This window comes from Rhinoraja longicauda, chromosome 7, assembly GCF_053455715.1.
Source record: "Rhinoraja longicauda isolate Sanriku21f chromosome 7, sRhiLon1.1, whole genome shotgun sequence".
NCBI classification, from domain to species: Eukaryota; Metazoa; Chordata; class Chondrichthyes; order Rajiformes; family Arhynchobatidae; genus Rhinoraja; species Rhinoraja longicauda.
The window spans coordinates 50,353,800-50,368,154 of NC_135959.1; the positions used below are offsets into that span (position 1 = coordinate 50,353,800).

At 45.1% G+C, this 14,355-nt stretch overlaps 1 protein-coding gene across 1 annotated transcript in view; it reads right to left on the bottom strand.

The window, feature by feature from the left end:
* The window catches only part of LOC144595268 (E3 SUMO-protein ligase RanBP2-like), a 72,826-nt gene that overhangs the window by 46,115 nt on the left and 12,356 nt on the right, over positions 1-14,355 (bottom strand). Inside the window, 9 exon segments of the mRNA XM_078402555.1 lie at positions 4,816-4,939; positions 5,035-5,210; positions 5,289-5,470; positions 6,104-6,313; positions 8,577-8,667; positions 8,777-8,972; positions 11,019-11,164; positions 11,496-11,726; positions 13,495-13,653. Coding sequence (XP_078258681.1) covers positions 4,816-4,939; positions 5,035-5,210; positions 5,289-5,470; positions 6,104-6,313; positions 8,577-8,667; positions 8,777-8,972; positions 11,019-11,164; positions 11,496-11,726; positions 13,495-13,653 — 1,515 coding nt within the window.

Genomic DNA, 14,355 nt, shown 5'->3' on the forward strand with positions numbered 1-14,355 from the left:
TGTTTTCGGTCTTTCCATCATAATTACAGTCTGATGCATGTAATTTTGATTAAGGCTTCTAGTAGTGGGGAAGGGCGAGGGGAAAAAGAATGAGTAGTCAAACAGAAAATTGCTGTGCATTTCAGAGCAACAATATAATAAACATGAGGGTAGAGGGCTATCAGGCACTGCTGTTTGAAATTGGAGGGGTTCAGGTCAGGTTTCTTGGCGAGACAAGAGTCAATCATTGTAAGGGTTAAAAACATACTTTAGAGCAAAAATCGTGTTATCTGCTAACAAAAGGGCGGCACGGTAGCGCAGCGGTAGAGTTGCTGCTTTACAGCGAATGCAGCGCCGGAGACTCAGGTTCGATCCTGACTACGGGTGCTGCACTGTAAGGAGTTTGTACGTTCTCCCCGTGACCTGCGTGGGTTTTCTCCAAGATCTTCGGTTTCCCCCCACACTCCAAAGACGTACAGGTATGTAGGTTAATTGGCTGGGTAAAATGTAAAAATTGTCCCTAGTGGGTATAGGATAGTGTTAATGTACGGGGATCGCTGGGCGGCACGGACTTGGAGGGCCGAAAAGGCCTGTTTCCGGCTGTATATATATGATATGATGATATGATAACTCCCATGATAGACGAGTTAGCTCATTTGGGAAAACAAACAGCGACAAGAACACAATAAGATATAGTAAACGTGTTCTGCCCAGAGACAAATCGAGACTACCTCAAGACCCGGTTTGTACCATTACACTCATGTTAAAGGGGCAAGGATAATATTTTTTTTAAGTTGAAAGCCATTTATAACATTGATCTGCAGGCACGAGAAAAGGAACGTTTTATAACTAAAAAAGCCACAGACATATTATGGATAGGATAAAGATAGAGAGGCCTTGAGGGGAATCTAGAAAGATCCAGCCATGGAGAGATATAAGTTTATTTTGAGGACAGGATGGCTATGCAGAGCGCGGATGCAGTTAATGAGCACATGTAAAGAAAAGCAGTAAAACGGTTAAATGATGGACTTAAAGTGGCCTGGATGTGGCCAGAAATAGGCTGGACGCCAGGCAGGTTTAGAAAGTTTTTTAATGCACCTTGTGAGCATCCACTCACAACGAGTTCCACCGAAGGGATGAACACTCCCCCAAAAGCCCTGGGTAGAAACCCCGTGGCCTGTGGGCAGTCCCTCGTCCCTGTCCGTCACGTGCCAAAGGGACTGACCCTAGGAGTGGCCTAAAATCCAGGGACCGCCACAGGACAACCCCCCCCCCCCCCACCTCCCCAAGAACCGGAGGTAAGAAATAGACAGGAGGGCGCACGAGGCGACCAGCACGGGTGCGCAGCATGCCCGCAGCAGGAACTGGCCAACCGACAGGTGGAGGGGACAGAGCAGACACTGAAGGAGGTAACCTAGACGGAGGGCGACCTCGCAGGCGGGGCCGGGCAACCAGCACCGGCCGATCAATGTCAACATGCGCTGGCTTCAGCCGCGCAACCGAAACGGTCTCACTTCGACCCCGCATGTCCAGGACGAATGTGGACGAGCCGTGTTGCAGGACCCGGAAGGGGCCCTCGTACGGCCGCTGGAGAGGTGTCCGATAAGCGTCCCTGCGCAGGAAAACGAACTGGCAGTCCTCCAGAGCAGGAGAAACGTGTGGTTGGAAGGTCCCATGACGAGACGTGGGCACAGGTGCCAGCCTGCCCACCGTCTGCCGAAGACGTTGCAGGGCGTCCGAAGGCTGCTCCACTTGACCCTGTGCCGGTGGGATGACCTCCCCGGGAACCGTTAACGGGGCCCCATACACCAACTCGGCGGAGGAGGCGGCCAAGTCCACTTTGGGTGCGGTGCGGATGCCAAGCAAAACCCACGGCAGGGCGTTCACCCAGTCTGGGTCAGTGAGCCGTGCCTTCAGGGCAGCCTTCAGCCAGCGGTGAAACCGTTCCACCAGGCCGTTTGCCTATGGATGATACGCCGTAGTGTGGTGTAGGCGGACTCCCAGGAGGCGTGCCGTGGCCGACCACAGTTCCGACGTACACTGAGGCCCTCGGTCGGACGTTATATCCAGCGGCACCCAGAACCGGGCGATCCAGTGCGCCGCCAAGGCCCGAGCAGGTGGCTGTCGAGGTGTCTGCCAGCGGAATAGCCTCAGGCCACCGTGTGAAGCGGTCGACCACGGTGAAGAGGTGGGTCATGCCCCGGGATGGCGGCAGCGGCCCCACGATGTCCACGTGAATGTGGTCGAACCACTGCCGAGGGTCGCCGAACCCCTACAGCGGCACACGCACGTGCCGCTGGACATTGGCGGTCTGGCATGAGATGCAGGTGCGTGCCCAATGTGCAACCAGCTTGCGCAGCCCGTGCCAAATGAAGCGGCAGGCTACGAGGGCCGTCGTCGCCCGAATGGAGGGATGGGCAAGCCCGTGGAGCACCTCGAACACCCTGCACCGCCAGGCAACGGGAACGATGGGCCGCAGCAGGCCAGTGGAGGCGTTGCACAGCAGCATTGCGCCCACAGGACCACAGACAACGTCCTCCAGTTGCAGGCCCGAACCTGCCGTGCAATAGGTCGCCCTTTCCTCATCTACCAGCTGTGCAGCTGCCAGGGCGGAATAATCAATACCGCCGGCCGCTTGGAGAACGGCGTGGACCACAGGTCTAGATAAGGTGTCGGCCACTCTGTTGTATTTACCCTCAAGGTCCACCTTGGAGAACACCGATGCTCCGGCCAGGTGGGCATTGAAGTCCTGGATGTGCCTGTCGCCGACGGTCGCATCATTCAGGCGACGGTAGTCCCCACACGGGCGCCACCCCCCGTCCGCCTTGCGGACCATGTGCAGCAGTGACATAGCCCATGGGCTATCGGAGGGGCACACGATGCCCATCGACCCCATCCGGCAGAACTCCTCGGAGCAGATCATTGACGGAGCTTGTCCGGTGCAAGACGCCGCGCACGGACAGCCCGGTCGTAGGAATGTGGTGCTCCACCCCATGCTTGGGGCGGAGGAGCGGAAGTGGGGTTCGAAGATGTCCGGGAAATCCGCCAGGATGCGCGCGTAAGTCGCATCCATGGACGACAGGGGTCCAACGTGGAGCGTGCTGGTGTGCACCAGGCAATGATAAACCCTCACGAAAACCAGCTCTGGCCGAAGTTGAGGGCAAGCGTGCGGACCCCGTAAGTACTGATAGGGCACCTGTTCACCGCAGTGAGGAGGGGGCCGCATTTGCCCGCACGGATGTCGGCGATGGAAGGAGGCAGGACGCTCCGGTGTCCATGAGGAACCCACCCTCAGGGCGACGATCCCGAGCTAATACGCGATGGATCTGGCCGGCCGCCGAAGGAATCACTGACGGCCGGCCCCTACGTTTCTCGGGAAGGCACAAGGCGGGCGACATTGCTTGGTTGCTGGTCCCCAGTGGCGGTGATAATAACACCACCCCCCTCTGCTGGTGGTATAGGCGATGGCGCTGACTGGGCCGACCACCAGCGACCTCTGGTGGCCTCCAGCGTTATAGGAGGTGGTGCTGACTGGGCCGACTACCAGCAACCTCTGCTGGCGTCGGAAGGAACTGCCGGTGGGCAGTGCGGGGACGACATGTCTGCACCGGAGTATCTGAAGGTGGCCGGATTTCGCCGCGGAGGTCGCCCTGAGACGCGGTCGGAGCCCCGACCTGCTGTGCGCCTGCCAACGCCATGGAGAGAACAGCCAGCGGTTCCAGCTCCTCCTGACGGGCCATCCACAGCTGGTCAGCGTGCTCGCCCAGCGCCTCCGTGTTGAAGGGATCGCTGGCGAGCTGCAGACGGATGTCGGCTGGGAGCTGCCGAAGGCAAGCATGTTTGAATGAGAAACAGGGCTCATGGTCGCCCATACGGGCAAGCATGTCCTCCAGGAGGGCCAACGGCCAGCGGTCACCGAGGCCCTCCATACGCAGAATCCGAGTTGCCTGCTTGGAGTCGCTAAGGCCAAACCTCCTGATGAGCAGGGCCTTGAGGCCCGCATATTTGTTATCTTCCGGGGGGGGCACGGAGGTAAGGTTTAACTTGCCTCGCAGTCACCTTGTCCTGAGCGCCGACGATGTAGAAATATTTGGTTTCATTCACCGTCATGCCCCGCACAGCAAGCTGTGCATCTGCCTGCTGGAACCAGACATCAGGCTCTTCGGGCCACAAAGTCGGGAGCTTTAGCGCGACGGCTTTGAGGTCGGCGGGACCGGGTTGTTCTGGTCCATCACGACGCGTGATGAACATCGGGGTCACCAATATAGTGGACTGGACATGGCCAGAAATAGGCTGGACGCCAGGCAGGTTTAGAAAGTTCTTTAATGCAGGTTGTGAGCATCCACTCACGAGTTCCACCGAAGGGATGAACACTCCCCAAAAAGCCCTGGGTAGAAACCCCGTAGCCTGTGGGCAGTCCAACGTCCCTGTCCGTCAAGTGCCGAGGGGACTGACCCTAGGAGTGGCCTAATATCCAGGGACCGCCACAGACTCAACCTCAGTGATATTGAAGTCCAAGTGCTGAATACACTTTTGGTGGAGACAAGGAGTTATTCTCATTAGTTGACCATCAATGAAAAACAAAACCACTAGATTTATTTGCTTGAAAGAAGATGAGCTGGGAGCAGTAAGCGGTTTGGCAGATCAAGGTGACAACAATTCATAAATGTCTTTTTCTTTTGAAAAGCTTTAGGTTTTATAACTATGTTGAGGGTAGTAAATAAATGTAATGTTTCTATTTTAACAGAATTAAATGCATTACATTCATCATTCCGTATAACGGCACAACAAAATCTGAATTAACATTTTACAAAAAGCACACCAATTAAGACTTACGGTGTGGACTAAGCTTTGTGCCCAGTGTATAATTAGGGCAGGTTGAAGACCATGTTTTTCTAATGCTCTCAGGGTACCAAGCTCACGGTGGATTAAGAGTCTTAGTTTAACTGATGTACCTGGTCTAAAAAGATAATACAATAAAATTTGTCTCAATAACACAAAATAATTGTTCAAACAAAAATCTTCAATTAATTATAAAAGGAATGGAATATTTACTGTGCTTTTTTGTAGATAAGGCTGTAAACAGCATCCCACCAGGCCCTTTGTCGCTCTGTATAGAGCAGTTTACTAATTGATAGTGGCAGGTACTTTGGTTGGTGTAAATTGTAGTGATGAGCTGATTTATCTTGTAACTGTGTATGACTTGAATATATCACTCCAAGAAGAAAAACCTGAAAATATTTTATTACATCAGTGACATCATTTTTAGTAGCACCTTAAAAATGAGCATCGTTTTTTAAAAATCATACCTCAAGATCCAAAATGCAAATAGTCTCAGGAGCATTTGTGTCAAGCCGTGATGTTTCCTGGGGCAATCTAGGAAATAGCTGCTTTAGCCAATTCCGGACTACAGGCAACTGTGGTGTTGAAAACTGCTGCAAACCAAGCCAGACAAGGTGCTGAAAATTTCCACCATGGAACTTAACGCAACCTAAAAAGGGTAGATTACAAAACTAGTTTTAACTGAGAATTACATTAATGTACTCTATGATTTAGACATAACAAAAATACACCCTAATTATGTGCTAACCCAAACTGTAATTTATCGTCTGCAAAGCCTGATGTAGCATTGACTTTAGTTTTTAGCTTTAGTTTAGAAACAGTGCAGAAATAGGGCCTTCGGTCCGAGTCCACGCCGACCAGAGATCCTCGTCCATGAGCACTGTCCGACACACGAGGGACAATTTACGAATTCTTCCCAAAGCCAATTAACCTACAAACCTGCACATCTTTGGAATGTGGGAGGAAACCGGAGCACCCGGAGAAACCCACGCGATCACAGGGAGAATACACAAACTCCGTACAGACAGCACCTCTAGTCAGGATCAAACCCAGGTCTCTGGCGCCGTGCCACCCATACTAGAGAAAGTTTCCCCCCATCATACGTGTGTAATTTATTTTGCAACTCCTTTATTTCAGAAAGGGGAAAAAAAATCATGACAACTACCCCAGCCACCAGGTTCTTTGCAACTAATCGGTAAAATCAAAATTGGATAGGCAAACAACACTGGTCATTACTGTAGATAAAGTGCTGCAACATTTCAAATCTTAGAACGTTTCTTACCATCATCCCATATTGCAAGATCATTTGCATCTGGTTGTTTTCCTGCAACATCTCGTATGTCATCATTGACCAGAAAAGACCTTTCAGAATTCATCAGACTTCCAAACAATGTTTCAATCAATGCAGTTTGGCCACTTTTGTTTGCAAAGGTTTCCACCACTTCTTTGTGAAAGTTAGGCTTTCCCTTCTTTAAGTTAATTAACATGTGACCTGCACAAAAGGAATATTGTTTTGTTAAGAAGTTACAAGAATGTGAAGTAAAAAATAGCAATAAACTTATGTACAAAGAACACCAGGTTGTACTGAAAATAAAATCAAGGAAAACAGCATTAACATCGACTCTGGCTCAATTGATACTATTTTTGCTTGATCAATAGCTGTAAAATCAAGGTTCCGCCAGACTGGAATATAATAATTAACTAACATAGCCGAGTACTGAGAGTGTGCTATACTATCCTTTAGCGTTCAGTTTTAAAAGAGCTGAAACATCCTTGTAAATCTTCTCTGCACACTTTCCAGCTTAATAACATCCTTCCTACAGTAGGGTGACCAAAACTGAACACACTACTCCAAATGCGGGCTAACCATTTGGAAATGAGATGTGATGGCAGTGCTTCAAAATAGGGCACGGATTCCAGTTGCCATGGTCCCAACAGATATCCCCAAGATTACATAAATGTTTCTACTCAGTATTTGAGCAGCCAGGCACTAAATGAAGAAACAGAATTACACACCAATCTTTCAATTCTCACACAATTTTCAATGTGCTTGGATTGCCAGTGATTCAGTATCCCCTTGGGATGAGCAAAGATAGCTTGCCACTTGGGATTCAGCTGGAAGCCATGGATGAGAATGCAGAAAACATGGTTAGTAAATTTGCAGATGACACTAAAGTACTGTAGATAGAAAAGATAGTTATCGAAAACTTCAGCAAGATATTGATCAGTTGGGCGTGGGCTGAAGAATGGTTAATGGAGTTTAATGCAGATAAGTGCGAGGTGTTGCATTTTGGGAAGTCAAATCCGAGCAGGACCTTCACTGTAAATGACATTGCCTTGGGGAGTGTTGTGGAGTGGAGCGATCTAGGAGTGCAGGTACGTAGTGTCCTGAAACTCACATTGGCCTTCATCAGTAAGGGGCTATTGAGCATAGAAGTTGGGATGTTTTGTTACAGGGTTTTGGTTAGCCCGCATTTGGAGTAGTGTGTTCAGTTTTGGTCACCCTACTGTAGGAAGGATGTTATTAAGCTGGAAAGTGTGCAGAGAAGATTTACAAGGATGTTGCCAGGACCCAAGGGCCTGAGCTATAGGGAGTGGTTGGGCAGGCTAAGACTTTATTCCATGAAGCACGAGGTTGAAGGGCGATCGTGTAGAGGTGTATAAGATCATGAGGGGAACAGCTTGGGCACAGTCTTACCCAGACTAGGAGAACCAAGAATGTGGGGACACTGGTTTAAGGTAAGAGGAGGAAGATTTAATAGGAACCTGGGTTTTTCCACACAGAGGGTGGTAGGTATAAACAAAATGAGCTGCCAGAGGAGGCAGGTACTATAGCGGCATTTAAAAGACATTTGGACAATTACATGGATAGGAAAGGTGTACAGGGATATATGGGCCAAATGCGGTCAGGTGGAACGAGTGCACATGGGGCACATGGGTTGGCAAGAGCAAATTGGGTAATTGGACCAGTTTCTGTTGTGTATGGCTATTACCTGAGCCACAGGCAAATTTGTGAAATGTTGACACGGTCAGGGAGATTAACATGGCTCAGATTGGTGAGTGGAAAAGGTGAAGGGCAAGGGCATCGGTGCTGGGAAAAAAGCTGTTGGACTACATTAGAATCACAGAGTTCAGGCAAATTGCATAAACAGGAGAAAGAAAATAGTGGTGGGGAGAGAAGTGGGGGGTCATGTGGAAGAAAATCTAGAATGTAAAGAAACTACAGAGAACAAAGCCAATCTACAGAGCCAATGAAGGAAAAGGATGGGACAAGAACATATAATTTTAACAGGAATGGACAGTGTGTAAAAAGAGTGCACCAACAAATAAGACCTGGCAAGGGAAAAATATCTCAAGACAGAGGGTTATTATCAAAGCCAAAGTGTTAAAAAGCAAAATCAGTGAGTGCAAAATATATGATGTGTGTTTTGAGGGCAGATTTCCATTACCCAAATTATTGTAGTGCATGGGCACTCTAAACACCTATGATATATGTGATGGAACTGAATGTAATATTTATTGTAAAGTCCGACAAGATTTTAAGATTGCAGGAATTAATCCATGCCTTAGCTATTATTAAACCAACAAGCAACGATGAGATTACATGGTCATTTTTATTTTCTGTATACTGGTTGGTAGTTCAGTATCCAAGACAAACGGCAACTACTTTTCATAAAGTCATCATTGCCTGCAGATATGGAATATCCAAAAGGTTGCAAATGGCACCATACAAAACATTTATTGAAGTGGATTACCTGATTGACTTTGCCTGTCTGACGCTAACCAGTTCAGCAAATCGTTGCTTATCTCTTGTGCTTTCATAGATTTCATCTTGGGTCTTGGAACCTGCAATTTAATATACATACATTCATATTACAGCAATATTATAAAGATAGGCAGTAACAGAACCTTTAAGTCAAAGGTTCAAGCCCTTTCAAACTCTGGAGAAATCTACCTGATAGGCAATCAGATAGCACAGTGCAGCAAGATCTACAATTGCTTTCCACTGGATCTCATTCTGTTGAGCCATCTTAAGAAGTAGCGTTCCAGCATGCAAATAGAGATGTCCTCTTATTTCCGTGAAAGCAGCAGAAAGGTCATCCATAGTTGTGGTAATATACGATTTTGTAATGTGCATTGTATGATCAAAACTGAAATAAAATATATAGAGAGCATGGAGTTGGCATGTTTTCCTCAACGGGTAACATGATAAACAGTTTCTACAATTGAGACCCTCAAATCCCGACTCATAAATCAATAAACAGCTTGGGCTTGAAATCGGCATAAACAATCCCAGGCTTGGCTCCCCAAATTGTATTATCTCATCCAGATCAGATGAAATACATTAACTTTAACCATCTCCATTGGGATACCCACACTACTGAATGAATGCATTTAACTCCTTTCTCACTGGATCAAAAAATACATTTGCACAAATTGCAGTTTATTAACTTCATGATTACACATGTATTGCTAATGATTGAAGTAATTTGACAAAAACACAGCCTAAAGTAATTTCATTATGAAATTACCTGAGAGAACTAAATAAAGAACAATAATTAACTAAGATTAATTTGCTGTATTAATTATTTCTCGAAAACCTCTCCTATACTCAGTGTCTCTTTTAAATTTTTGGCTGCTTTTAACCTTTTCCAAATTTCTAATCAGTGCCTAATCAATCCCACTCAAAGCAATTCAGGCATTTTTCTATGTTAAAAGAATTATAAATGTGCAAGATCCTTTGTGGAAGCATGAGCAAGATCCAAGGTTCAAATACTAATTTAAACTCAGCAGGGCAATATGCTATCATGCATCTGCCTCTCCTGCCCTTTACGGAAGAGCTTGGCATAAGGAATAGGAGTAGAATTAGGCCATTCAGCTCGTGTCTACTCTGCCATTCAATTATGGCTGATCTATCTCTCCCTCCTAACCCCATTCTCCTGCCTTCTCCCCATAACCTCTGACACCCGTACTAATCAAGAATCTATCTATCTCTGCCTTAAAAATATCCACTGACTTGGCCTCCACAGCTTTCTGTGACAAAAAAATCCAGATTCTCTGACTAAAGAAATTTCTCCTCCTCCTTCCTAAAAGAACATCTTTTAATTCTGAGGCTATGACCTCTCGTCCTAGACTCTCCCACTCGTGGAAACATCCTCTCCACATCCACTCCATCCAAGCCTTTCACTATTCTGTATGTTTCAATGAGGTCCCCCCTCATTCTTCTAAACTCCAGCGAGTATAGGCCCAGTGCCAGCAAACGCTCACCATAGGTTAACCTACTCCTTCCTGGGATCTTTCTTGTAAACCTCCTTTGGATATTCTCCAGAGCCAGCACATCCATCCTCAGATATGGCGCCCAAAATTGCTCACAACATTATAAAATGCAGCCTTACCAGCGCCTTATACTCGCCATTACATGCCTGCTTTTGTATACAAGCCCGTTTGAAAAAAATGCTACGCTGTAATGGCAACTTTCCGACTTTTCCAATAACTTATTTTCCAATTGACATTACTACACAGGGAGTAGGAGTGATCTTACGCAGACCCAACAGAACGGATCTTCCAGTCGTTAGTTCCAGTTTAATTAGTTTTTTATTGAAGTAGTTGTACAAACAAGGAGAGGAACATAGCAGGCTTTATTTATTTTGCATACAAGTCTTAGCTGGCTGCTCTGTCTCTGGTCTGTCCAGTCGTTGGTTTGTCCAGGTCTGGTGAGAACTGTATGCTCTCACTCCCTGTGTCAGGCACTTCCTGTCCCTTATGTCCATATATATACACCACCCTGTGCATCTAATGTTCAAAATAAAATGGCAAGATATATCTAGACAAAATAATATAATATGCCAACAGTAGTTAGCTAGTCTAAACATAAATTGCTCCTACTCTAGCATTTGCTTTCTTTACTACCGATTTGACTTGCAGATTAACTTTTTGGGAATCCTGCACCAGCACTCCCAAGTCCCTTTGCACCTCTGATTTCTGGATTCTCACCCCATTTAGAAAATAGTCTATTCCTACTACCAAAATGCATGACTCCACACATTGCTACACTATAGCTTGTGAATTCCCAGTGGGGGAAAAAACAGCAAGACCAGAAAGTGCTCCAATCAAAAGCTGATGAAACTTATCGCTTTGGTGATTACTCATGAAATCATTCTCGAATGAATTTTCTTGCGAAACTTATAAAAGATTACCTTATTAGAGCATCTATAGAATCTTGTACATCTCTGTTTGATAATGTCAAAAACATAAGATTAGAGGAAGCTAGGAGCAACTCCCTCTGTATTAATCGCCATCTATTTTTATCAACTCCTGCGCCATTTGATGAACTCAGATATCTCTGCAGAATACAAAAAAAAAGATTTAGACAAATACAAAGTCTATAATGCAAAAACATTACATTTTCTAATACTGTATTGCATACCAACATTCAGATGGAACAGAAGAAAGGATCTCAGGATTTTTGCTGCTTTCCTGAGTTTTCTATTCACTAATGTTTACAAAGGGAAAGCATTTGGTATAGTATTGTCAGCTACCGTGGCCAATTTTTGAACCATCAATAATTTTTAAAGGCTTTCATTAAAAATGTCAAAATTGAGAAAAAGATTTGTATCACACAGAAAAAATACTGTCTGGGTGATCTCCTGAAATAATGAGAACATTAAGGATACCTTCAATGTTTGTACCAGACAAGTGTTCCATTCCAGACTTCTGGAGAGAACTCTTCTTTTCTCCGTATTCATGCAGAAATTTACTGCTTCTTCAAGGTTCCCAAAAGAACAGTAGAATTCTACCAAACGTATATTAGCATGTGGATCATCTGGCCTGGAATGTAGTTCAGACTGAATAAGATCAAACAGTTGAGAATGGTCCAATTGTCCATTTGTGCTCAGTAACTTTTCCTTCAGGAAAAAAAAAAAAAAAGGCAAATGATTACAGATGCTCCAGATGTCAGCTTCTCTACATCAGCGAGACCAAGCGCAGGCTCGGCGATCATTTCGCTGAACACCTCAGCTCTGTCCGACTCAACCAACCTGATCTCCCGGTGGCTCAGCACTTCAACTCCCCCTCCTATTCCCAATCTGACCTTTCTGTCCTGGGCCTCCTCCAGTGTCAGAGTGAGGCCCAGCACTAATTGGAGGAACAGCACCTCATATTTCGCTTGGGCAGTTTACACCCCAGCGGTATGAACGTTGACTTCTCCCACTTCAGTTCGTCTCTGCTTCCCCTCTCTATCACCTCCCCATCCCAGTTCTCCCACCATTCTTCCTGTCTCCAACTACATCCTATCTTTGTCCCGTCCCCTCCCCTGACATCAGTCTGAAGAAGGGTCTCGACCCAAAACATCACCCATTTCTCTCCCGAGATGCTGCCTGACCCGCTGAGTTACTCCAGCATTTTGTGTCTACATTAACAATTACAAACCTTCCATTGACATTCCATTGGCACTTTTTAATGCTGAATGATGCAATTTATAAAATGTTATTTGGTGAAAGTATACTACTTAGTGCATATTCAATGTGTCAATAAGAGGTTTTTTTAGTTTCCATTTTGAGTAACAAAGTAATAGCTACAGCATAGTTCGGTACTATATACTGATTGAATTGATCGACACCACATGAAAACAGGCCCTTCGGCCCATCGTGTTCATGCCGACCCGGTCAATCATCCGTATATCTTTCTACAAAGTGCCCAAACAATGTTCATAATCTTTGAACATCCCCTAATCTCCTGATACTGGACTGCCAATCATCAACAAATTAGAGGCGCTTTGGTACCACGCTCATATTTCATGGAAAATGTTTGACTCATGCACAGTTCAAGGCAAGAGACTTGCACCTTCTCAGTTTGGATTTAGTTCAAACCCAAAATGGCTTCTGGATGCAAAGCAGGAATTGAATTCCATATTTCCATAAAGGGAAGCTATTTCAGCGCATTGAGTTCATGGTGGCTCACAGAGCAATCCAATTCCCCACTAATTTTCCTGGTAACCTATTCTGCCCACATTCCCATAAACTCTCTTCAGATTCTAAAATGACTTCCACACTAGATGCAATTTACAAAGGCCAATCAACCCAAACATCTCTGGAAAGTGAGAGGAAAGGGGAGTACCCAGATGAAACATGTAGTCAGAAAGAGAACATGCAAACTTCATTTTCAGCACAGGGAAGTCAATATGTTGATTAGTAGTAAAATATGGGGCAAGTTAATAAGAGTGGAGAGAATAAAATGTGATTAGTGAAAACAGGAGTTTGGAAGTTGGCTAGGACATGGACTAGAGGACCCCATTCCCTGCTGTGTGACCCTTTGAGTCATTACTCAGTATTCTCACGTATCTACAGCAGAAATTCTGAATAAAGATCAGGAGGAGGAACACCTGCTGACAATTCTCTTCCCACACATTGAGATTCTAACATGTTTGAGTTCAACAAAATTACAAATCAATCTAGAATCCAACTCTTCCAGTTCCTCAATGTATAACTGTGGTGAAAATTTGAAGAAACATGTCTTCACTTGCTAACTATAACATTGTTGGTGTTCAAATAATGCAGAATGTTCCACATTTCTGATGTTACAGAAAATCACCAGAATCACTAATATGTTATACATCTGAGATTCGTTTAATTCCTTAGACAGTGCATATGAGTAATTTAACGTAAATAACTATACCTCTTTCGTGATCTCAAACTTGGCATGAACTTCTTCTTCTACTCCTCTCAACTTTGTTAATGCATCTTGATGTTTGATGAGCAAAGCCTCTCTGTTGGCTAGATGTTGTTCACGTGATTGTAACTGACATCTGTACTCCTGCAGCGCTACATTTTCTTTCTACATTACATCAAAATCAGAACATTTACCTATTAGGCATATATGTGGAATCACTACATTATTAAACCTAAATCAATATAACAGTTATATTCCTCCACAAGAATTCAATGCATACTTTTATAATCATGCCCCAGATTCTGCAGCAAGAGGCAAAGGAAAAATGCTCATCACCGATGTCAACAAAACCCACTTAGAAAGTTTCCACCGACTCTCGGGCATTTAGTTTGCCCTCAGGCTAATAGACTTAAAGAGAGCAATATTGGAGCTGGAGATTACTCATTTCTTGATTCAAAGAGATAGTAGGTGATTTGTATTCTATTCCAGTCTTCTTACAAATCTTTTAATGTTCTTGGCTAGCAATAACCTACTGATTAACCATCTACAGTTAACTGCATCTTGGGGGAGCTCCACTGTCTTTCATATAAATGTATTTCCTAACATTTTCTGTAATGCCCTGAATCCAAATCTGTTAAATCAGCTAATTCTGGAATCCAAGTAGTTGAAAACTGATTCTATTCACATCCAATTCTTGTAAAATCCCATAAAAGTCTACCAAATTCTCCCTTGGCCTGGTGTAATGCAAAGGAATATGTGCCTATTTTATATAATCTATCCATAATTTAAGCTTGATAAAATTTCTGTTCAAACTGTGGAACATGAATTGGAAGGTTTATTGATTTATTTTGTAAACATACTCATAAC